Source organism: Ictalurus punctatus, chromosome 28 (assembly GCF_001660625.3).
Source record: "Ictalurus punctatus breed USDA103 chromosome 28, Coco_2.0, whole genome shotgun sequence".
NCBI lineage: Eukaryota > Metazoa > Chordata > Actinopteri > Siluriformes > Ictaluridae > Ictalurus > Ictalurus punctatus.
This window is the reverse complement of record NC_030443.2, coordinates 6350005-6376754: the sequence shown is the minus strand read 5'-3', so window position 1 is coordinate 6376754 and position 26750 is coordinate 6350005. Positions and strand designations below refer to the sequence as shown.

At 36.2% G+C, this 26750-nt stretch overlaps 1 protein-coding gene across 1 annotated transcript in view; it reads left to right on the top strand.

Annotated features, from left to right (window-relative positions):
* fibcd1b (fibrinogen C domain containing 1b) overlaps window positions 1–26750 on the top strand; it is a 165815-nt gene that overhangs the window by 113005 nt on the left and 26060 nt on the right. The window contains exon 6 of the mRNA XM_017459418.3: window positions 1700–1796. Coding sequence (XP_017314907.1) covers window positions 1700–1796 — 97 coding nt within the window. The remainder of the gene's footprint in view (window positions 1–1699; window positions 1797–26750) is intronic.

The window sequence follows — 26750 nt, the reverse complement described above, 5'->3', positions numbered from 1 at the left end:
CTAGTGCTTAAGAGTGTACTTGTGCAATTCCATGTCACTGAGAGATGCCTCTTGTTACAGGAAAAATTTATAGGTCATGTGGCTAGGGACCTTGGGTTAAAAATCTTTGGTCAAGCCGGTTTCACAGTAATTTCATAGCAATTTCAGGGAAAGGAATTTTACAGCTTTTAATATGGATGAAGCTAAACTTTGCTAATGTCAGATACAAGGTGCAAAGGCAGGAGTAAAGTAAACATATATACTTGTACAAATATAGGAATAAAAAAATCATAGGGATTCTAAATTTGCTAGATATAAATTGTAAGAAAAGCCAAACTAAGCCAAACCCTTGGGTCTATTAGGTTGTGGATTAATTTAGTCACCATATTTTATTCAGCTGCTTGAGCACAAACATTCCAATTATAAAGAATTTTACTGCATAACAGGAGATGCTTCTTGTGTGTTGGGCAAAGGTATTGTAATTTTTTCATGGTAATACTCCCTTTCTACACATTTGAGGAAACTATTCCGCCTCTTCACGTGCCTTGTTGCATAGCATGTTTTGTGCATTCAACGAGCATGATCACCTAAAGATAAATATTACTTGGTGAACTGTTATCTAAAGAGCAGCCCATAGGCTGGGTGGACCTTATGCGGGTGGTGATAAAACTTGCTCATTGCTTTCCAGCCCCTCTCACTTTACTTTTTTCTCTCTCTTATGCTAGGAAGCCTCTAATACAGTGTAAAATATATGTGCTCAGTTTACACAAGTATTTGAGTTTTGGAATAATTGGTCAGAGTATATCAGTGTAGACAGGATAGGCCTATGTGCGTTCTGTCTTACACCTGCAGATAAGAAAGACTCATTTCTTATCTCATATCTGGAATTCCATTTGGTGGAGCTCGCAGACCCTAAGTAATTCCAGTTATGCTGGTCTATACCATGCACATTATGTCTTTTTGTTCAGTTAAAGCGCACCTATTATGGTTTTGAAACATGCCTAATTTTGTTTTAGAGGTCTCATACAATAAATTTACATGCATCCAAGCTCAAAAACATTTTAATGTGCTATAATTTAAATTGCAGCATTATCTTTTTTTCCCCAGTGTCAAAATGACTCATTAAATGATCCATTCTAAAGGATTCATTCTAAACTCCTCCTTTCATAGAGATGTCTGTTGTGATTGGTCTTCCGCTGTCAGCATGTCGAAAAGGAAATGGCCACTAACATAACGAGTTTCAGCTCCGTCTGAAAAAAATGAAGACCAGAGGTGGAGCTTTTTGTTACAAACCTGTGTAGGTTTGTGCAGGAAGTAAGTCTGGAATTACTAACGACTCGTTTCAGCTGTTCAAAATCGGTTCCTTCTTTTGGGAGTTAATAACGCCGTTTGATGTGCACTTTGATTTTTTTAACTTTGTAGACTTTTTATATCCACAAACAGCTATATAACACACTACATGAAATATTATATTTGAAAAACCATAATAGGTGCACTTAAAGTTGAGTCGTGTTTTTTCATTACAAAACTATGGCATTTTGATGGTTGCTTTAGAAATGAATAATTAATAAAAAATAATTAAATAATTAAAATAATTAATAATTAAAAAAAAATCTTAACCATTTGCTCCATTCACTTACAAATTAATGTATGAATGTGAGATCTTGGCTAGGTACACTAATTTGTAACTTATCATGCTTGATCTGCTTATTTCCCCCAGGTGATTCAGCGCCGAGAGGATGGAGCTGTGAATTTTTTTAGGGACTGGGACTCTTACAGAGAGGGATTTGGCAAGATCACAGGAGAACACTGGCTTGGTAAGTGTGCGTGTAATTGTTTGCGTATATACTGTTGCGATACTGCATTTTCACATTATAATTAAAACTTATCTTTGAGCAGAACTCTAATTTCTTTCCTTTTGAGTTTGTGTTTGTAGCAAATGACTCACATTCGGATTGCATGAAAAGGTTTACTACTTTGTTAAAGACCAGTTCATCAATGCCAATGGAAACCGTGGAAAAAATGCTCTTACACTTTGTTTCCTCAGTTTATCCCTTTCTGTCTACTTGTTACACTTGTTTTACTGCTTTTTTAATGCAACCTGAACTGGGTATTTGCAGTTGAAGTGCTGTAATTAAGCTCTTAACCTTGCTGAGAAGGTTAAACAGGATTCCTGTACTTTGATTACGTCTTTGTGTATTTGAATGCATGTTGGTGCATGAGATAAAATGGTACACCTTTAGATAGTATCAGAATAGATTCAGTGAAGGATGGAGAAAGATTAGTGGTATGATGATGAAGAAAGGGAAAAGATTTCTTAGCTTACTGAGAGTTCAGAGGACATAAGAACAAAGAATTTGGTTCAGAATGATTCAGTTTTGTTATATTTGATGGGATTTTGGGTAAGACTATTTGAGTACTACTTAGAACTACATTCATAATGAAATACTGTGGTACTTGAAAGTTTGTGAACTTTTTATATATCTGCATAAATGTTATCTAGAACATCAGATTTTCACAAAAGTCCTAAAAGTAGACAAAGAGAACCCAATAAAACAAATGAGGCAAAAATATTATACTTGCTCATTATTATTTTTGAGGAAAATTATCCAATATTACATATATGTGAGTGGCAAAAGTATGTGAAACTCTAGGATTAGCAGTTACTTTGACGGTGAAATTATTATTAGCCGTTTTCCATCAAAGTGATGATGATCAGGTGTTAGTGAATGCCCTGTATGATTTAAAGAACATAGACCTATCATAGTCTGATTTTCACAACACATGTTTGTGGAAGTGTATAATGGCATGAGCAAAGGAGATTTTTGAGGATGTCAGAAAAATATTTGTTGATGCTCATGAGGCTGGAAAAGAGTTTTGACTCCACCAATCCACAGTTGGACAAATTGTGTACAAAAGTATGAAACTCAAGACCATTGTTATAATCCCCAGAAGTGGTTGAACAACAAAGATCACTCCAAGCGCAAGAAGAGTAATAGTCCACAAGGTCACAAAGGAGCCAGGGTAACTTCTAAGCAGCTAAAGGTCTTTCTCACATTGGTTAATACTAATGTTCATGAGACCACCATCAGGAGAACACTGAACAACAATGGTGTGCATGACAGGGTTGCAAGGAGAAAGCCGCTGCTCTTCAAAAAGAACATTGCTGCCTGTCTGCAGTTTACTAAAGATCACGTAGACAAGCCAGAGGGCTGTTGGAAAAATGTTTTGTGGACGGATGAGACCAATATAGAACTTTGGTTTAAATGAAAAGCATTATGTTTTGGAGAAAGGAAACATTGCATTCCAGCATAAGAATCTTAACCCATATGTGGAATATGGTGGTAGCATCATGGTTTGGGCCCGTTTTGCTGCATCTGGGCCAGGAAGACTTGCCATCATTGATGGAACAATGAATTCTGAAGCATAACAGCAAACTTTAAAGGAAAATGTCAGGACATCTGTCCATGAAGTGAATGTCAAGAGAAAGTGGGTCATGCAGCAAGACAACAACCCTAAGCACACAAGTCTTTCTACCAAATAATGGTTACAGAAGAATAAAGTTAATGTTTTCGAATGGCAGGGCTCTACGGTAACAATTTAGGAGCACAGTCAAAAAATTTGGAGCACGGTTGAAGTTTAGTTTTTTTTAAAATTTGTTTATTTGTTTGTTTTTTTAGAGATGGTAACATTAATGTGCCACAATATAACACAAGTAGGCACGAGAAAACTTGAGCTTGTCAATTATGACAGAAGTTAGGAATATTATGTGAGTCATGACACTTTAATTTACCTTCTGATAAACTAAATTTAATATTTTTAGTTAATTTTACAGACTGTATGCAAAAACAACCGTTAACCTGTTCCACCTTGTAAACAAATAAGTTTTAGACTAAGTTTTAGATGGGTTCCCCCAGTACAGTGTTGCCATGTCTGCTGATAATATTGTTTCTTGGGGGAATTAAATCAAAACATGGAAACTGGAGTTGACTTTCTAGTGATATATGGCAACCGTGAGTTTAAATGAAGTCAGTGCTCTAGTACAGTTGGTGTAGAAGGAGAGCAGCAGCGTACTGTATGTTTATAGACTGAAACAGTTATTACTCTTGATTTTGATTGGTGAGGAATTATTTAATAAAGAAGTTTGAGTTAAACCCCACCTTGTAGCGTTAGCATTATTATTAATTTACTGGCGCCCAATGCCGCTGTGTCTACACAAGCAGGTCACAGTCGCAGATTTAGGTCATTTTGCGGGATCAATAAAAGATGGTTTGTGAGATCGGCGTGTTGAGAGAAGCAGATGATGTACAGTATTACTCTTGTCATCATAATGGCTTCTCTGCAGTATTTACACAGTTTTTCGGTTGACTGAGGTGATGAAAAGCAATGTGAAAGTAACTGTTGCGCTGTGTAGATGCGTTCTGGACTTCCTGTAGTTTTTATTCCGATTGTATTACACAGCTCCGAACAGGTCACTCGCACCGGTGCGACTAAATATTTATTCACAGTCGCACAAAGTACTTTTCAGTCGCAAATGTGAGTGAAATGGTCGCACTGTAGAGCCCTGAACGGCAAAGTAAAAGTCCTCACATTAATCCAATAGAAATGTTGTGGAAGGACCTGAAGCAGAGCAGTTCATGTAAGGAAACCCACCAACATCCCAGAGTAGAAGCTGTTCTGTACTGAGGAATGGGCTAAAATTCCTCCAAGCTCCAAGTGCAGGACTGACCAACAGTTACCAGAAACGTTTAGTTGCAGTTATTTCTGCACAAGGGGGTCACACCAGATACTGAAAGCAAAGGTTCACATAAACGTTCTGTTTATCTAATTTGAGGACTTGTGTGAAAATTGGATGATCCTTTAGGTCATATTTATACAGAGATATAGAAAATTCTAAAGGGTTCACAAACTTTCAACTATATACTTGGTCATGTGTCTTATGCAGGTATGTGGTATGCAGTATGCAGTCTGCGAAGCATTATGATTTTCTTGTGTGTGTGTCTTATCTTAGAATCGTGTTTTCTCACTAAATGCCAGGAATCAAAAAAATTATGCAGAGGGTAGAGTAAATAATGCTTATCTTATAAATGGTGGCTAATATGATTAGCGTAATTAAATTAACTTAAATTCAAAAACTCTGGCAACTCTAATGCCAGGTGTTGAGGGATTTCATTAATAAAATAATAAAATCTGGTGCCGATTAGCAATTGAACTAGGTGTGAAAACAGCCTTAGATGCCGTGTACAGTATAAATTTACAGTGGTCCTGATTATGTGCTTTTATGTTCAGAGTGTTGGCGATGATGCCCAATGGAATTCTCAGTATTGTCACTTTCCAGCATGTTCTCTTGAATCCCACCTTCCTTATTTCTAATTGCAGAGCAAAGGGTGAAGGTTAGGAGACATTTTCTATCCTATATTAAATCAGTATGCTTGTATATATATTTTTTATATGCACCTGAGAGTTCAGTAATCAGAATTCTAGTTTATTGTCATGGCTCCTAAGCAGCCTAATCTGCAGCTCATCAACTCACTGTCTATTTAAATGACATTCTCACCTATTCCTTTTGAGAATTCTTGCCAGTGATTTGCCAGCTGGCTTTTCTAGCCCTTTGTGTATGTGTTGTGTGTTAAGTCCCTAGACAAGTTATTTGTGCTTTGCCTTTGAATTGCCCCTGGTCTTTGTTTGCCTGTAATTGACAATTCATCATAAATTGGACTTCTGTTTGGGTTTTTTTGTTTGTTTGTTTGTTTTATTTTTACTTGTATATGGTTTGCATAGAAATTAGTTTTCTACTAGAACACTAGGCCCTGAAAACCCAATTGAGTCAGCTTTGTTAGAGAAGACTGCATTCTATTTTGGATCCAGAAAAATTGCCCAAATCACAATCGACTTTGCAGTTGATGAATTGGTATTGCAACTCAACACAAAACACTCACATGGGCCTTGTTAAGTTCTCAGTCTAGGAATTATTATCCTTGACTCCATCTGCATAATCTTTTCTTGGTGTCCAACCTACGAGAAAAGCCCTGAAATGGGAGAAAATTGAAAGCCAAAATCAAACAAAACCTTTGTGATGCGTTCAGTAAAATGAATGAGGAAGAAATTTGAGCCAAACTCCATACTGTAAATATGCTTCAGAAGAAGCCCCATATTGGAATTCACATATTTTTGTATTGATTTACACAAAGATTTATCGATGCCACAGCCCTCATTTCAGGCAAAATCAAATCCCTCAGATTGGAAGACTAAAGGAATTATTCTATCATGCTGATCAGTTTTCCCTTTGTAATAGAAATACATGCCTCAGAAAATTGCACTGGAGCTCACAGTGCCATGCTAACTTGGTCAAACCCCATCTTGCCTTTTCTACAGGCAAATTAATGCTTTCATGCATGAATTATGAAATCCTGATCGAGGATTTTTTTTTTTGTCTCTGTGTGTTTTTACTGTGTGTTTTTTAGGCATAAAAAATCATTTTACTTTCATTTTACGATTACATACATTTTTCAAAAAGTTTTTGAAGTGTCCACTAGAGTGGACTGCATGCATTCAAATGAATAATTAGTGTCCACTCTAGTGGCTGTTATGCAGTTATCCTGTTCAAATCCTTGCAATAGCCAGAAAATGGCTTTTGAATAACTGTCAACTGTAGTGACCACTATGCCTGAAAGGGTTAAATTGTAGACTTTGGCTTGAAGGTACAGTAGGGGAAATAAGTATTGGACACGTCAACATTTCTTTCAGTAAATATATTTCCAATGAGGCTATTCACATGAAATTTTCACCAGACATCAGTATTAACTCAAGAAATCCGGAAATATAAAGAAGTCACAACATTAAAGTCCATAAGTAAAGTTATTTGTAATATGACACAGGAATGACACAGGAAAAAAAGGATTGAACATGCTAAGGAAAAGCAGTTCTCCAAAGCAAGCTAAGGCAAGGAACCTGCTGGAATCCATAAGTAATTAGACCCCCTATTTGTGCGAATTAATATCAGCTGGGTTAGTAAATTGATGGTCTATAAAAAGGCTTTTCATTACCAAGGTGTCACTCAAGAAACATCTCAAGATGGGTAAAAGCAAAGAGCTCTCCCACGACCTTCGGAAACTTATTGTTGCAAAACATATTGATGGAATCGGATATAGACGTTAATACTGATGTCTGGTGAAAATTTCATGTGAATATCCTCATTGGAAATATATTCACTGAAAAAATATTGATGCATCCAAAACTTATTTCCCCCACTGTATGTAATGTGTACTAACAAATCATGGAAACCTGGAATATGTCAAGTCTGAGAATGTAAACCCCTGCTAGGCTTGCTTACATCTCTTCTTCACGTCTTTCAGTTTCACAGCCCCCTTACAAATAAGGTTTAATGACTACAAAGGCTTCAGCACTGTCATCACTATAACTTTCCTGTGAAGCATAGTGGTCCAAATGAAATTCTATTTTTTATTTATGTATTGAATTGTTTTTTAATGTAAAACCTTCATGAAAGCTTTCAGAGTTTGCTATTTTAATAATGTTTCCTAGGTTTTTCATAATAAAGTTATACTTCTGTATTTGAACATATTTTACCATTCAAAGGCAAATCCTTCAGCATCTATACATATACAATGTATATATACTTTACACATAATAGACAATAGTGTCATATTATGTTGTGTTTAGTATTTAGTTGGTAACATGTTATTTTGTTAGCAATGTGTCCAGTCACTTTGTCACTAAAATTATTTAATCCTCAGTCAGTTGATTTATCACTGCATTATTAATTTAGCTATGTGCCCAACTACCATTTTCAGAATTCCTTATATATAATTATCTGTAAATTGGTCTTCTTAGAAGTCCCAGAGAAAATTATATTTTTCCTGTATTTTGTTCAAGATTAAATGTTTAAATGAGACTACAACATTTAATCTGTGAAAACTGATGCAGGTGGATTGTGAACTCATTGTCACCCCTTAACATAGTGCTTGCCAAACTTTATTTAATGGAAGAAAGTACCTCTACATTACATTAAAGCATATGGCAGACGCCCTTATCCAGAACAACAGACACTGGCAGAAATGTATCTTATTTATACAGCTGAGCAGTTAAGGGCTTAGGGCCTTGCTCAAGGGCCCAACAGTGACTGGGATTTGAACCCACAACCTTCTGATCAATAATACTTCCCAAAGCACACAAACGCCTGGTCAGTAACCCGTTAGCTGGTGGTCAGTTCCACATACAGTAGTACTCTAGATCCCTGAACATGTTGAAGATACTCCTGGTCCAAGTAATCTGGATAGTGGTCAAGTCTATCCACCAACTCCACAAGGGCTTGGCAGTATCAATAAACATTATTGTGCCCTGAAATACAGGAGAAATTTTAAAGGTTGAAAACAATTCGACATCTCACAAGTTAGAATTTGTGAACTCATTGATTTTAATATTAATAACTTTGTGTTTGCAGTTCCACACTGCTGAACGCCAACATAAACAGTAGGCCACATGTCTGCTCTCTGAGTCAGTGTTAAGTATCAATAAATCAATATTAAATGCGCACATCAACACATGCTCCTTTATGGTGCATATTCTACCATAACAATTGGATATTTTACAAGGATTTCTGACCACTTCTTAGCCTCTTGAATCAACTTCTTCTACCCAAGCAATTCTAGTGGCAGTGGGAAAGAGGACAAGTGTGGCGTAGTGGGGGCCTTTTTGGGTGGTCATGACTATGGTCATGAGGGACTACTTTGAAATTAGTACAATTCACATTAGTTAAGAAAAGAATCTGCCATGGCTATCTGGAATGCATGGAAGTAGAATTTCTGTATTGTTTTAAGGGCCACTGTGCTTAAAAACTACTCCATCAGTTAATATGTCCTTAAAAAGCAGGTATCATGATATTTTGAAAACTATAATACTGGTTTATATGAGTATCTTACCATGCTTTTTTTCATGCCCTATCAACTACATAATATACTTTCTTTAATATGCACTACTGCTCTTCTCTTCATTGCTCGCTTTCTCTCTGTTTAATGAGCTTAAAGGTCTGTTCATTAAAGCAAAAAAAAAAAAAATCCTGCAACAATGCTCTTTCTTCATCCATCTAATCTAGGTTAATATTTATTTTATTTAAGTTATATAAAAAGGCAGAATAGTTATACAAATCATATCCTGTAGCCTCATTAAACTAACACTACACACCTAACACTAAAATCAGACTTATAGAACTATCCATATACAGCAACCTGGTTGCCTTTCTTATGTGCAGCTTATGAATCATGACATTGTATGCGTATATACAAAGTTTCACCCAACTTTGTCTCAAATGAAGATATGCCTTGTAGCAATAGCCCTTATTTTCATACTTTTTGTGAGTTACATGGAGGTAGGATCTCTGCAATATGAAGCTACATATTTCAACACAGTTTCTCTATATACCTGATCAGTGTCAATTAATTTATGTACAAACATGCAGTTCATAAAGTTAGGCTATAAATGAATGTGATACGAAGTATATAAGAATACAATTACCATGGAGGTTATTGATTTTTTTATTTAAGTAAGCTTGCCTTCAACTATTGGCTTTTGTTCTAATGTCACTGACAGTGCAGCCTGAGAACAGCCTGATAACATAAAGAGTGCAGCAGAAATGGAAGCACTCAGAAAGTTATAGCACAAGAGTGATCATCAGTGTTTCATTTCATAGCTAGGAGACCTGAGAGAATTGAAAGGCTTGAAAACTGATTCTGACTTGCTGTGTGGCTTAAGAGGTAATTATTTTGTGTGGCAGGTTCTGGTATAAATTGTCACCCTCCGAAAAAATGTATGCCCTTAAACTGTAATATTATAGTGAACATCATTAGGTTTTTGCTCAAAAAACCTAAATGTCTGCAGAGACTGTTATTTGCTTTGATAAGACTTGCACACTTCACTAATCCTATAATCATAATAGGTTAGTCTCTTGATCTAGACTCTGGGGAATAAGAGAAATATCCCTTTTATAGGTGATTAATACCTTGGTGCACCAAACAGAATATGCTTTTAATTAATTAATTGTACCTGCAGGGATCAATAAAGTACACCATATGGTCAAAAGCATGTGGACACCTGACCATCACAGCCTTATGTGGCCCCTCCCCAAACTGCTGCCTAAAAGTTGGAAGTACACAATTGTCTAGAATGACTTTGTATGCTATAGCTTTAAGATTTCCCTACACTGTTCCAGCATGAAACAAAGCGAGCATCATTCCCAGTTTTTCCATAAGAGTGGAGGCTGTTATAGCAGCAAAGTTGGGACCAAGTGTGGAATAGAATGTTCAAAAAGCACCACACATCCATCCATCTATCTATCTTTCATATTTAGTGCATACAGCAATTATTTATAATAGTTGTAAAATAGTTTTAACTTTGTTTTAACATTGTAGCCAAATAGCATTTTAAAACATTTTTTAAAAATGGCTTAGTGGTAGTTTACTGGTTAAGGTGGTGGGTTGCTAGGTGGAAGATTGTGAGCTCAAATCCCAGCATTTCCAAGCTACCACTGTTTAAGTTCCACAGAAACTATTAAAATAAGATCCTGGTAATAAGGGAAAAATACCATTTGATCTTACAACCCCAATCCCCCAAAAGTTGGGATGCTGTGTAAAATTTAAATAAAATCAGAAGGCAATGATTTGCAAATCTCATAAACCCATATGTTATTCACAATAGAACATAGAAAACATATCAAATGTTTAAGGAAATGTACCGTTTTAAGAAAAAAATAAGGTAATTTTGAATTTCATGGCCGCAGCACGTCTCATAAAAGTTGGGATGGGGCAACAAAAGGCCGGAAAAGTAAGTGTTACTAAAAAGAAACAGCTGGAGGTTAATTGGCAACAGGTCAGTAACATGATTGCGTATGAAAAAGAGTATCTTAGAGAGACAGAGGCTTTCAGAAGTAAAGACGGGTAGAGGTTCACCAGTCTGTGAAAAACTGCACCTACAATTTGTGGAACAATTTCAGAGTATAGTACATAATATCATCAAAAGATTCTGAGAATCTGGAGAAATCTCTGTGTGCAAGGGACAAGGGTGAAAATCAATATTGCGTCCCAACTTTTTTGGAATTTGTGTTGTATTAAACTGGATTTGCACTTCTTTTTCTTCTCCAGCAGTAAACCTCCAGTACTTCACAAGCAATCACCTTGATTTCCCTATGCTACGCATGTAATTAGCCGGTTTTCAAACAGACATGGAAAAAAGCATGATTCTGTTTTCTTAACTATTAATTTGATAAACAATTTTGTTCCCAAAGTTGTGCTCATACAGTAAAACTCTTTGATGTCAAACATCAAGGAGTGCTCTCTTGAGCTTTCTTTATGTAACATAATACTGATGAATACATATATAAAATACAGGTAACATGTGTGATCGTATGTGTAATTCCAGAAGTCATCCGTGTTCACAGCTGGCTCTCTTTTCAGCATCACCTCTGTGGTACATCTTGTTCTGTCAAATAAAATATTGGAGGCCATTGCATAAAAGGTCCCTGTTCAACTGTACTCTCTCTCTCTCTCTCTCTCTCTCTCTCTCTCTCTCTATCTATCTATCTATCTATCTCTCCAATATCTATCTGCCCATTCAGTCATCAATCCAGGGAATAAATGCAGATTTTTGAGATTCGATACATAAAATCGCTGCAGCTCTTTGTTGCAGTGCTTTCCGTTTTGGCATTTGTAGCTCACCTTTTCTTTCTTATATACCCTTTCTTACATACTTTAGCTTACTCTAAAACACCAGATAAGGGGAAATTGTAGAATATATGGTAGAACCAGGCGCAAAATAAAATTAAGCAGCTTGAGAGGTTTTTATTCACCTATTTTTATGTATTAACTTGAACTCTGACATAAGTATGTAATAAATGTCCAGATACAAATAAAGGATGGCAGCATGTATGTGTTCAAAAAATATCTACTACCATAATATGTATACTGTTTGTCAAAATACTATGTCTCTATCTCAAATTATTTTGATTATTTAGGTGAATAATAGCTTATTACTGTGTTTGGAACTGTTCTATTGATGCAATCTTGTTGCATTTCAAGAATAATCACATAATAGTAGGTTGAATCACAAATGTTTTAATGCATACTTCATTTACTGACTTTTTTTTAGAAAGCAAACATTTGGATGAAAGCACATTACTGTATATGGCAATATCAGCTGCATCTCAATAGCTATTTAGCTGGGACTATACAAACAGATGTGAACTCTCACAATGTGATTCATTTTGACACTGTAGGCAACATACTCTGCATCCCACTGCATTAATTATTTGACACACACCACACAACATGCCCTAACGCTTTTTATCTTCTCTCTCTTTTACTGTCTCCCACACTCTCTTTTTCCCCCTGAGAGACTTTTTGAAGTTTTGAGAGTTTTTATTTAATCAATTATTAAGCATCCTAAAGTACTCTCTGCAAACTGAAGAATGATATCTGTGGGAAGGGACCAAACACACTGTTGACTGTGTTCAAATTGCAAGCTTTTAACACAGGGGCCAAGCAGGAATGTGCAATTAAATGGGAATTTTGTGGTTTTCCATCAGTTTTTGTCCCAGTATGTGTCTATGATCCCTACTTCTTGAGCAGTGATACGTTCAGAGACATCATTACAGAAGCTTAAACTTCTCGCTTACTAGATGGTCTAATAAGTCAGTCACTTTCTTTTTGTTTTCTCTCTCAAGGAACTACACAATATTTGCAATAATAGCTGTCATGAGTTCTGCAATGATATCTAGGCTGCACGTTTTTGTTTACATGCTTTTATGATTCTCTTAATTTAAAGCTCAAGTGAAGTTTGTGAAGATGTGGCCTTTTGAGTTTTTCTCTGCACGGCGTGGGCGTGGTAGTCTCAGAAAATTTCAATGTTTCGCCATGAAAAAGGAAATTGTTATAACTCAAACATACAATGCCCAATCTGCTCCAAACTTCACATGTTTGATAAAAGTCCCGGCCTGAAGACAACTACATACCAATATTCAGTTATAGTCATAGCGCCACCTATTGCCAACAGCCATTTCCAGGCCTCGTACTTTAAGAAACTCCTCCCGGAGATTTAATAAGATCAACATCATATTCAGTCACTCTAATCTAAATGCCTTGCCAGTGTGGGTGTGGCACAAAGTTTTATGTTTCGCCATCAAACAGGAAGTTGTTATAACTCATACATACAATGTTCAATCTGCACCAAACGTCCAATGTTTTGTACAAAACCTGGCCTGATGTTATCTGCATGCCAATATTCAGTTCTAGTCATAGCGCCACCTGCTGGCAACAGGAAGTGAAATGTTTTACACCAATGTATTCCTACCAACATGTAAAAATATGCCAGCAAATTCTAAACATGCTAGCAACATCTTAGAAAGAAATAAAACATGCTAGCAACACGTAGCTAAGTGCTAAATCATGCTATTACTGCTATTAAACAGGAAGTTGTTATAACTCATACATACAATGTCCAATCTGTACCAAACTTCACATATTTGATAAGAATCCTGGCCTGAGGACATCTACATGCCAATATTCAGTTATATTCATAGCACCACCTACAGGCAACAGGAAAATATGTCAAAAATAACTATATAAACTCTTTAAAAAAACAAACAAAAAAACAAACAAAAAAACAAACAAAAAAAAAACAGAATGGCTTTCCCCTGGCAGAGCAGCACCAACATGCACCTGAGTGCATAGTCCCATTTACAGCTTTAATTTCTCCTGTTTCTGCTGCCTCGGGTTCTATCCAGTTATGTGACTCATTCCTTTACCAGGATTTTCTGGTAGTAATTTTCTGAAGTTCCCTTTTCACCTTAATAAATTTACCCACACCTGTCTATCACTTTATCATCTGTTTCTCCCTTATTCATTCAATCTCTTGCCATGGTGACCATACCATTAAATTTGAAAACTGTTGAAATCACACCAGTTCTTAAAAATGTGATGTAGATGCTAATGACCTAAATAACTACCAACCAATCACTAATCTGCCCTTTTTTGAAACAGAGTTGAAAAAGTTATTGCCTACCAATTAAAACCTCCTAGCAACAAATAAACTGTTAGAATACTTTCTAAGTTCTGTCCCCTCCAAAGCAGTGAGATTCATTTCCTGAGGGTAATTATTGAACTTATTGTTGCTTCTCTGAGAGTCTTAGTATTCATCTTCTCCTTGACCTCTTCCATTATATAATTACTGCCATCTCTCTTCTATTGGCAATTCTGGTACTGTCCTCTCATAGTTTACAGTGCCCTCCACTAATATTGACACTCTTGGTAAATATGAGCCAAGAAGGCTGTGAAAAATTATCTTTATTGTTTAACCTTTTGATCTATTGTTAAAAATAAATCACAAAAATACTATGCTCGCATGGATATGTTAAATATAGGTGTGCAACAATTATTGACACCCTTGCTAACAGATTGTTTGGCCAGAACAGAACACAAATAACTGACTGTTGTTTAATTGCAATAGAGTATATTTTGAGTGAGATAAGGTTAATTTTGGTGATGGTGTATGATAATAGTGATTAATACTCAATTTTAAACATTGTTTAAAATTTTAAACAATTTTAAACGTTGTTTAAAATGGTCTTCTTTACCCAAAGCAGTTTCTTTCCCCCTTTTTGTCCCCAATTTTGTCATCTACCAACCGGGGAGAGTGAAGGCTAACACATGTTCCTCCAAGACATGTGAATCCAGCCAAACTCATCTTTTTGAACTGCTACTCATGCTTTATCCCAAATCAGCATTTGTGGTCAAACATACGTAACACGCGTACACATTACATCATTATGGTGGAAAAAATACCTGAAGCTGATTACAAGTCAGCTGTATCTACAATCAATCCAACTAGTGATTGCAATAGTTGGAATCTCTCAGCAATTCCCGATCTTCCCAAGCCTACTGAGAGAAAGAGACCGAGAGCATCTATGATTCTTTTAAAAGATTTAGAGAGAATGAGATTGCCAATGATCCTTCAGTGACAGCTACAGTAGAGAAAGTCTGAAGTCCTTCAGAAAGAGTCTGTTATCCTTTGTGGAGAGAGAGTATCTGTGATCTTTCAGAGAGAGCATCTGTTATCCTTTAGAGAGACAGAGAAAATGAAAGAGAGAAAAAGAGTGTCTGTGATCTTTCAGATTTGAGATCATCGTTACATGACATCATTACAATACCTCAGACATAGGAGGAGAAAAGATAAGGAGAAGTAAAGATACACGCAAACGTGCAATAGAGTTGGCTAGAGGCAGTCCTAAAACACAGATGGCAAAAGTGGCTAAATATTATCATCCTTCTTTCACTTATTCTCTCACCCTTTCTATATATTTACTTCTGTCCTTTTCCTTCCAGTTCGTGTTTTATTGTTGTGTCTTCTGGTTGTAAATTCTCTTGCTTTCAGATGAATTATACCTCAGGCTTATGACTCCAGAACAACATCCATAATCTGTGTGCAGTAATGGAATTCACAGGCTCTCATTCTGTCTCTCTCTGCCTCTCTCTCTCACAACCACACACATACAGTGAGTGCATGTAATGTAATGCACTGATTCACACAGTCGTCATTCAACTTTAATAAACTAATAAAATATGATAAGATCGAGAGAGAGTAAGGGTTATATGTTTATATTTACTTATCTAGCTACATTATAGTTAGTTAGATAAATATAAATGTAACTACTGCATGAGCTAGTGTGCTGTTGCTGTAAATTTATATGTTAATATACTTTAATATAATATAGCTTCAAGAAACTGTTTAACTGAATTTGGAAGTTACTCATTTATTCTGGTCAGTCTCTTCTTCAGGAGGTGAAATGCATGCCCAATTGGGTTAAAGTCTGGTGTTTGACTTGGCCAGTCTAAAACCTTCCACTTTTTCAGCCTGACAAAGTCTTTTTTGGGGTTGGCAGTGCTTTTTGGATCATTGTCTTGCTGCATTATAAAGTTCCTCCCAATTAGAGTGGATTAATTTCTTTGTAAAGTGGAAGACATTCTGCTGCTACTGTCATGAGTTATGTCATCAATAAAGATTAATGACTACCTCCACAATGCTTGACTGATGAGCTTCTATGTTTTGGATCATGAGCAAATCCTTTCTTTCTCCACACTTTTGCCTTAACATCACTTTGGTAGACGTTAATCTTGGTTCCAGACCTTTTGTGGCTCGTCTCTGCATTTCTTGTGAATTCCAATCTGGTCTTCTGATTCTTACTGCTCATGAGTGGTTTGGCCTTTATATTTCTGCATTGAAGTCTTTTTCAAATCATGGATTGTGATACCTTCACCCCTGCCCTGTGAAGGTTTTTGAAACTCTTGTTTTGGGGTTTATCTTCAAAGCACTCACAGTGTTTCTGTCATCAACTGCTGTCATTTTCCTTGGCCACCATATTTCCTGTCTGGTTGTTAGTACACCAGTGATTTATTTCATTTTCAGGACATTCCAAATTGTTGTATTGGCTATGCCCAATGCTTGTGCTGTGGCTCTGATAGATTTTCCTTCTTTTCTCAGCTTCAAATGGCTTGTTTTTCTCCCATAGACAGATCTCTGGTCTTCATGTTGGTTCATCCTTTTTAACAACAAATGCTGTCTTCACAGGCCAAACCTGGGGCTTAAACCAAGAGTAGCCATGCAGAGCTATTAAATCTTTTAAAAAATAAACTAGCAGGGCACACCTTGGCAGCAAGAAACACCTATCTGCCACATGTTCCAATATTTTTGATACGTTAAAAAAAAATGGATGGATTCAAACAAAAGTTGACATGTTGTAAGTTGTTTAACACATCTAGATGTAAATATGAGGAAATTAAATGAATTCTGATCTATCATCTTGTATTCATCTTGTGATCTCAAACCCAAGTGTCTTCAGTGTATAGCGAAAACAATAGAATTAGCCTTGCTGTTCCAATACTTTTGGAGGGGTGTGTCTGTGTGTGTGTGTGTGTGTGTGTGTGTGTGTGTGTGTGTGTGTGTATTATTTATTTATTTAAGTTTACTCTGCATTATTCAATCCAAAAATGGAGTTTTCAACAAATGTTGAACCATTGAACTACTTCAAATATTTGTTGTGCCATCATTTATGACAGCAGATAATGTTAATATCTCTCTAGCTTTCTCTTTGTGTCTCTTCCCCTCTGTATATCTAACCAATTTAATAGCTTCCATTAGTGTGGGAATCCCATTTTCATTTTATATCAGTGATATGCTCTCTCAATGTCCACCAATAATCCTTGCAAACATGACCCTGGTGACATCATTAGCGCGAGTACATCCAATCTCTGTGTTCACCTTTTGTTTGCAGTGGCTATGCCATTACCTAGAGCATGCTTTCTTGAGACTACCTACTTTTTTTTATAGTTGTTAATGGTGCTATCTGATAGAAATATGATCTGAGCAGTGCCACAATCTGATTTACATAAAGTTGTTGAGCAGTAACCATAATCATTGGCTGTAGACTTTGAATCCAATGGAAACTAAGATTCCACTGACTATGTATGTTCATCTTTCTGAACAAATGACAAATCATATTGTCCATGTTTCTCATACCACTTCCATGTCTATAGATATTTTTCCTCATATTCCTTTTCTTCCTTTTCAATGAGGAAAAAAAAATTGCTTGGTTGTCAAAACTTTTTCAGCCTGATGGACTAGAGGCATAATTGATATTTACTGAAAATCCCTGAGTGCAGATGTCATGAGGCACCAGTACAGTGTGAACATTTTGTCCTATGATTCCTGGAATGTTTTCTGAGATTGAGTTTAACAATGTAAACCCAGAGTAAGTAATGTCATATTTAACTGATAACACAATAATGTAAAAAAAATAATAATAAATAATTATTGTCAAAAAAGTCATAAACTGCTAATTTGTAAAAATCCATGCAACTATTCATTTACATACTAAAAATTTCAGTAACACTGCATGTAAAGAAAAACTGTCATTCCAAGAGGCAAGACAAACAATTGCAGCATACTACTAAATGTTGATACCTAAATGAACTCTGGTCTCTGGGTGTAAATATTGGACCTTGCTATGCTGCCTAATTTCTGAATTTTGCCATTAACAACTGCAAAGATGTTAATTAAGCTCTTAGTTCTTTTTTTTTTTAACAACCAATTATACATCTGATAATATGGAAAATGTATTTGTAGGTATAGTTTCAAATACAGTATGAAAGCTAGAGTCATGTGAAAAAATAAGTACAACCCATGGAAATTGTTGGCTTTTTGGCATATTTGGGCAAGGAAACATTTGATCAATTTTGAGGCAATGCCTATTATTGAAGTTGATATATTTGAACAAAACCACAAGGAAAATGTGCTTTTTCAATAATTTATTGAACAGAAATACCAATAAATAAATTGTGTATTAATCATATTCTGTGGAAAAAGTAAGTACACCCTTGACCTCAGAAGCCAATACTACCCCCTTTAGCAGAAATAACTTCTTGTAATTGTTTTGCATAATTGTCCATCAGGCTTGCTGGAAGTTTTGACCATTCTTCCATGCAGTATTCCCTCTGTTGCAAGATGTTTGACGGTTTTCTTGCATGTACTGCCCATTTCAATTCCCCCCACAACATTTCAATGGGATTCAAATCCAGGTTTTGACTAGGCCATTCCATAACCCTCTATTTCTTCTGTTTGAGCCATTCCTTGGTGAATTTGCTAGTGGGCTTAGGATCATTATCTTTTTTGAAAGGTCCACTTTCAGAACAACTTCAACTTTTGGACAGATGGCCTCACATTATCTTCAAGCACTCTTTGATATGATGCAGAATTCACAGTTGAATCAATGAATGCAAGCTGTCTAGTCCCTGAGGAAGCAAAGCAACCCCAAACATTTCCACCACCATGCTTCACAGTTGGTATGAGGTGCTTCTCCTGAAAAGCTGTCTTTGGTCTGTGCCAAACATGTCTGCTGTTACTGTGGCCAAACAACTCTATCTTTGATTCGTCTGTCCAGAGCACATTATTTCAAAAGGCCTGGTCTCTGCCTGTATGCTCATTGGCAAACTGTAAACTTGTAAAAGGCTTTTTCCTGGCATGCCTCCCATGCAGGTCAATTTGTGCAGTCTCTTTCTGATTGTAAAAGCATGCACTTTGACACCAAAAGTTGTAAGACTTTATAGCAAATCCTGTGATTAAATTTTGGTGTTCTTGGAGACTTCTTTGTGCATCAGACTGTCTGCTCACACTATATGTGAGAGATTTAAATAAGACAGGTTCCACCTGCACTCCCTAAGCAGGTTCTAATCACTGGCACCCAATCTTGATTCTCACTTTAGGAATCTGACGGTGTGATAAATGTAGGGATGTACTTACATTTTCCCATGTGAATGACCTGTTTCTTGTTCATTTAAATTGATTATTGAAGATTGAAGATTACTACAAAATGTAAATTTTATGTGTCAGTTGATAGTGTATCAACTTCATTAATAGGCACTGTTTCAAAGAGGATCAAATGTCCATGGGGTGTACTTATTTTTTCATATGGCTGCATAATTAAACTTTTTACATTCTAAATGTTTTATAGTATGTGTTAATGTTGACAGAGTTGTGGAACAGTGGTTGTCAAACATATTTTAGAAAATGAAATACCTCAAGTCTCTGTTACATTAATATTTTGAACATAGCTTATGAGTACATTTTGATTAATTATATTCAAGCAGCATAACACTGTAACAATACTTGACATTTGACTAATTATACCGCTGATAGTTCTTTGATGGATACAGTTGAGGAAATAATTTCAACAATGTTTGTTATGCAGTTCAGATGCTGGTGGGAAAAAAATATTTTTGTACTTGAAAAACATGAGGGATGGAAAGATGAAACACATAAAGTTTCAAGTAAGGGATTGAGTCCTAAGTTTTATCTGAAGGATAAATAGAATTGAACCTTCCAACCATGTACATTCATGCATAAACTTGCTCAAATACAGTATACACTGCCATCGATTGGTTTAGTAAAAGCCGGAATAGTCTATAATGCAATTCTGTGTATAGTCTGGAGTCAGAATGTGTGAAAAGTTCAGCAGCTTCTCCGAGCTTCATTCACTTGCCTCAGTGGGAGGTTGAAATAAACTGTAATGAACTTTAAGACCACCTGAACTAGAAGTCTGATAACTTGCATTCTTTCCTTGCTTAACACGCATTCACATATGCTTCTTTTGCCCCGTGCACCTCTCTTGAGAGCCACACATTCAAAGACATCCCTCTCCAACTTCTACTCAATCTTGCCATCTCTCTTTCTTTCTCCCCCTTCAGTTTCACCTCCTTTGTTCCTTGCCGACTCACATGAGTAGCACTATAAATATTTAATCTCACAAAAATATCACAAAGAGGACGAGGCAAAACAGTGCTATCATTTCTCTGCTGGGTATGTTCCTTCTGTTCCTGTTACTCGTCATCTCTTCCGGGTGACTTTTAATGTCATATTCAAGACTCTTTGTGGGAGCTTAAGGGCATTTTATACATTCCTTCCCCACCCCAAATTCAACAGACATTTTTCAATCAAACCAAATAAAGCATTGTTTGATCCTTTTAGCATAGTGGCGTAAGAAACAAACCCACCTAAATACATGAATTTTTAATATCACAGATGCTGATGTCAGCCTCATCAGACGCAACAGCTGGTATGATAAACAGAAAGTGATGATTTTGCTGCATTAATCGATGTCAGAACTTTTTGTCTTCTTAGCAAAGAGAAGGAGGGGCTCTACATCATTAACTTTTCTGAGCAGAAGAAATCTATGTCCTCTGTTGAACATTTGTACTAGTCAAGACATGCTGGTTTTTTTGTTTGTTTGTTTTTTGGTCTTTGCTCCATGATACACTAATTCAAAATTCCTTTTATGGGTGTGGGCTAAACTCAGCACAAATTCAGAATTACTCTGACACAGTTTGTAATAAGCTGAAAGCAGGAATATGTCATATCTTTTTGTCCCAGACATGATGTATGAATGGTATTGCACACAGTTTACATGCTATTTATTTTTTTTATTTTTATGTCTGTTTTTAACAGACAATAATGGTGCACAGGTTTATAGCTTATGAAAATGCATGGAGACTGGTGACGAAGCTTGAATAACACTACATATTCGGCCAGGTACTCCTTAGTTTAAATATATTTGATTTACATATGATCCTTTCGGTCACTGGAAAACATGGTAGCCCAGACCGGTTTCTCTTAAAACACCCTACAGTATACTAGGTGTGGAACAAAACTTATTAATATCAGTGTTATCTATCTTTCAGCTTTATCCAAATTGTTTCACATTTATGCTGCTTTAACGCTAATTTTTGCACACTCAGTACAACTCAAAGGTCAAACACCTTCAGCTACTTTGCTAAAAACAGAAGTGAATGAATTAGGACAAGTGAAAGCATTCAGCAGAGGTTATTGAATGATGGGTTGTGTTCTGGTTGATTAGAAAACTGGGTGAACCATCCTGTTCAAATTAACATGCCAGAATGGGCTGTTCTAAAATAATCAGAAAGTAGCAGCACCCTGAATCATTCATTCATTCATTCATTCAATAACAATAAATTGATGGCTACATTGCTAATCATGCACATGTAGAATCTTATCTTACCAATACAGTATATGTTTTTCTAGCTGCATTTAAAAATTACTAAATAAGACTTTTTTTCAAAATCTATTTGCAAAGCAGTTGAGAGGAACATTTTCTTAAAGAATTCCTAAGTCAAGAGCAAAGGTGGAGTTGACCCTTCTGCTACAGGTGTTTGTGTGTCAGATTGTTTTCATGGATATTGGCTATATTTGCATTTTGGCCAACGTTGATTTATGTACTAGGGGACTGCTCATAAATCATAAATAAAAACTCATAAATTGTAAATGCATGAATGAAGTCACAATGCACAATGTCACATTACAATAACACTATGTCATACCACATGTCAATGTAAAAAAAATTAAGTGTGACATACAAATGCAAAAATTGAAATGCTCTCTTAACAAATATGTTCTCAAATTGTCAGCACATATGTATGACATTATATTATATGAAGGAGAGGATTTTTTAAAAATGTAATTACATTAACCAGAGTATCACTTTACATAATCCTATGTAGCTGACTAAACCCAAGACTAACCATGATTAATAGACTAACCATAGTCCTATGTAGCTGACTAAACCCAAGTCTAACCATTGTTGGACAATGTATGGTTCAGAGAGGGCATTTACTGTTTGTTGTGTAACATGACTGCGATGCAAAACCTTTCCAGATTTTGTAGTAATACAACCTGGAACTGAAATGGGTATTGCTGTGAACCTTCTAAATTAGTTCTGGTGCAACCAGTTGTAATCATCCGCCACATAATTAGCTGAATGGAGTCAAATCTGTGCAGTTAAAGTACCACTCAATCTCAGCATAAATTGTCCGGTTCCCGGGAAGTCATAGAGTTAGTTAGAGAACTTTTCTATACAAACAGAATCATCAGGACCATTTTATGACCACCCCTGGTCAGATTAAACCATCAGATGACATGTTTGTGATTGTCTTCATTTTTAGCTATTCCAGGTGGATAACTTGCATATGGAGAGCCACTGTCAAGAGCCACTGTAGCTCATTTTAAGTAGTGTTAAATGGACAGACTGAACCACAGCATTGCCAGTAATGAAAAATAAAAACTTTACTGTTTACTAATATACATAATAATACAATTTGGCACTTGGTTTTTATAGATGTGGCCCATATGTGTTTTGAGTTTGCTGAGGGTTCAGTGCCATTAACAGCTTCTTGGCCCAAATTTGGTTTATTTTTTTTTTAGGGTAAACCAAACTGGGAATTTACTGGCATATCAGCTGCATTCATACCCTCTGTGCCATTTATTTGTTCCTGATTCTAAAATCAGACAGACTTTAACAACAATTTGATTTTTTAAGAATGTCCTTCCTTCCTCTTTAATCCTGAGTTTTTTTTGTTTTTTTTTCAGCTCTACCATTTTCACCAATTTTCACAGGTTCTTAAACTGCAATTAAAGTGCCTCATGAAGACTGCATTTATTATCTGGTCCCTAGTGCAATTTGTATGATTTAAACTTTAATGGAAGAAAAATCCATGTCCAAAAGTGTCTGTAGTGTATATATGGGTGTGGGAATGTGTGTCTGATTGTGTCCTGTGATGGATTGGCACCCTGTCCAGGGTGTCCCCTGCCTTGTGCCCCATGCCCCCAGTGTCCTAAGGATCATACTTTGGTCCAGTAAATTGATGAATATGTCTGTTTCAACCACTAGTTGCTGTGTTAACACTAGTGTTATATCAGTTGAATTGAAGAGCCTTCCTACAAGATATTGCCTCAGAAAGTACTCAAAGTTCAGTCCTATTTGTATCCAATACAGTCGAGTAAAACTAAATAAATTTTCAATATCAGTGCAGTGTTAAAATAGTCCTCTTATCATTATAATTGTAAACACTTAATAATTTTAACCTTATTTTTCTCAGCAGTAATTACAAATAATCAATGAGAAAAGAATGTGCACCTCTCTCAAACCTACACATAAATACACTTTGACAAACACTCCATTTCCAGATACGTGAGCAATCAGCATGTTGAATCAAACCAACATGCTACTTAGTGCTCAGTTTTAAAACAATTAATAATTGTACCTAGTTACAACTGGGTGCACAACTGAGCATTTGAATGTTACAAATTCAAGGCACACAAATACACATAGCACAAACATTCATTTGGAATGTTACAAATCGACCCTTGGTGCAGTCTGTCCTTGGAAGAAAAAAAAAAGGCTGAACAAAATCACACTCTGAATCTCTCTCTGAATCTAAATATTTTAAACAAGCCTGGAGGAGATTTAATTAAATCAGAAAGAAAGACCATTTCGTTTGACTATTGGAATCTCTTTCTCTCTCACACACTTTCTCTTATTCATAAAAACACCAGTTCCACAAATGCCTATATATTATATTCATTCATGCTCATACTTTCCTTTAGTTTCCACAAAATGTTATGCAATAAATAATTATGCAAGGCACAATGTCCCATATCAAGAACTACCTCAGGGGTGTCGAGTCTTATCTGGAAAGGGCCGGTGTGGGTGCAGGTTTTCATTCCAACCAAGCAGGAGCCACACATGAGACTATTGAAAGCCAAGATCAACTGATTAAACAGGTGGAATCAGGTGTGGCTCCTGCTTGGTTGGAATGAAAACCTGCACCCACACCAGCCCTGTCTGGATAAGATTGGACACCCTTGAACTACCCCATATTACAAAGTTGTATGTGTATGAACAAAAGACAGAGGGATGTGAAAGCTAATTTGGACAGTTTAGAGATGCCAATCAGAGTACAATGCATGTCTTTGGACTGGGGGAGGAAACCGGAGTACCCGGAGGAAACCCCCGAAGCACAAGAATATGCAAACTCTACTCACACAGGACTGAGGTGGGAATTGAACCTCCAACCCTGGACGTGCGATGCAAATGTGCTAACCACTAATCCACTGTGCCCCACTATGCACACACATGGGTAGTGAAACGTGTGTAAGGGGTAAATCGGGTATATTAACTATACAGTAAACTTTACTAGTAAGACTTTACAATATGGTTGCTTAGTAACCTAGTAACTACTCAGGAAGAAAACCATGAAAAAATGCAGTATTTCTTTGAGTCCAATCTTCCATAATGCTTCTTACTTATGAAAGAAAATGACAAAGAATGATTTATTCCTATGCCCATTATAGCAACCATTCACAGTTGCTATAATTAATTTTTGTTTCACAACAACTACATAAGTTTATAGTATCTTCCTCGTTGTTACTATATGAGTTAATCTTTTGGTTCACACCGCAAAAGTATATTATCTGATATAATCAATCTTTGTCAAGCATGTATGCTGCCTCTTCAAACAGTGCTGCCTATTTCCTAAAATAGAACAGGATCACTGTTTAGCCTGATTAGAATATTCTGCTATAAATGAGTTGCGTGATAAATTCAGGCTGCTTGTATCTGTATTGGATATCTGTGATCTGCAATTAAATTTAATGTATAATCATATAATATGTAATGTCTGAAAGGTTATTATCATGAGAATCAACTACATAACACATTCCATAGTTTACGTGCAGTAGTCAAAGGATGTGTTCTTGTGACATGACGTGAGACTGGATATGTGTTACTTGTCAGTGTGTGTAAGGCTTCTTGTTAGTTGAAAGGGAAGGTCAGGCAATGTGTCAAAAGAGCAGTATGATATGTTTGTCCTTGGATAGGCCTTAAAAGCTACACACTTGAAAGCTCAGTTCCATGTGTGCCGATGCAAGATGATGGCCCCAAACATGAAACACAGTGTCCTGTGGGAGGACACATAATTTCCTGTCAGGTGGTTACAAAATGGAGTAAATATGTCAAGTTCTGAATAGAATAGGATATATTCTATGACCTCATAAGTTTCCATAAAAATGTAATATGCCATCAGCTATGTATCTTACAAGCATGCATGTGCTGTAAATATTAAAGTTTCTGGTCAGGTTTTTTTTTTTTTTTTTTTTTTTTTCCCCCACAGCAGAGTACAGTAAAGATTTAATACCAAAAATTGCAAGTCAGTATTCAGCCCTCAAACATAACTCCCAAATTTGAGAAGTTATGCAGTAAAATTGAGTGTCTCAGTTATGGATAAATCTGTAGACATTTTTTGTGCAATGTCAGCTCGAAAGAGGAGTGGTCCAGTGCCACTTCTTGAGAAAATGATGTAATACACTATGCATTATCTAACTAATTAAATATTAACTATTAATAATTTATATTATTGTTCCTTTACTATAGAATGTTTTTTTGTTTTTGTTTTTTTCACAGAGGAGATACCATCTCAATTAGAGGTATTGTTTATTTCAAGCACCCAAAATTTTATTAATGAGTTGAAGTTTTGAGCTGAAACCATAGTAATTGAGTGCTTGGTCAGCTCAAACCATTGGCATTTTTTGACATATCAAAATAGCTAATAAAAAATTGTAATAGAATAGATTATTTACCATGTACACATTTCATTACCTTAATTTAGCAGTTGCGTTCTAAATCATAATTGCCAAAGCAAAATAATAGTATGTGCTGAATTAAGTGCTATTTTATAAGCTGCTGAAAAATGAGGCTGGAAGCTATAAATTCAATTTTAAATTAAAACAAAATTGCAGTGATTAAATATGATAATTAAAATATTTTTTGCAGCAATATCCTGTTAGATGTTTTTCAATGCTTGGCATTGTCACTTTCTGGAACGTAAGGTTGGATTGGATGGATGCAAGTGCAGTAAAAGACTTTATTTTATTAGCAACAGGCAGACATATCCAAATCATGATACATAAGCGTGGTCAAAACAGGCAATGGGTCAGGCGATCTACAAACAGGCATAAACTGGGCTAGGCTAGAATTCAGAACGATAAACGAGAAACAAAGTCAGTAAACATGAAACGAGACCAAAGAACAACTGCTGAGATAAACTCAATACTATGCAATGTGCACAGAGACCCAAGGGGCTTATATAACAAACGTAATCATGGGTTAAACATGGGACAGCTGAAAATGATGACACACATTCGGGAAACAACCAATGCCAAAACAGGGGCGGAGACAGAACGTCGGGGTTACGCATGTAACCCTGTTCCCTGAGAAGGGAACGAGACGTTGCATTTAGCATAACAGTATGGGAACGGGAATACCCACTCCGTCATACTGAGGGTACGGCCTCGAGCCTGGGGTGGAATGA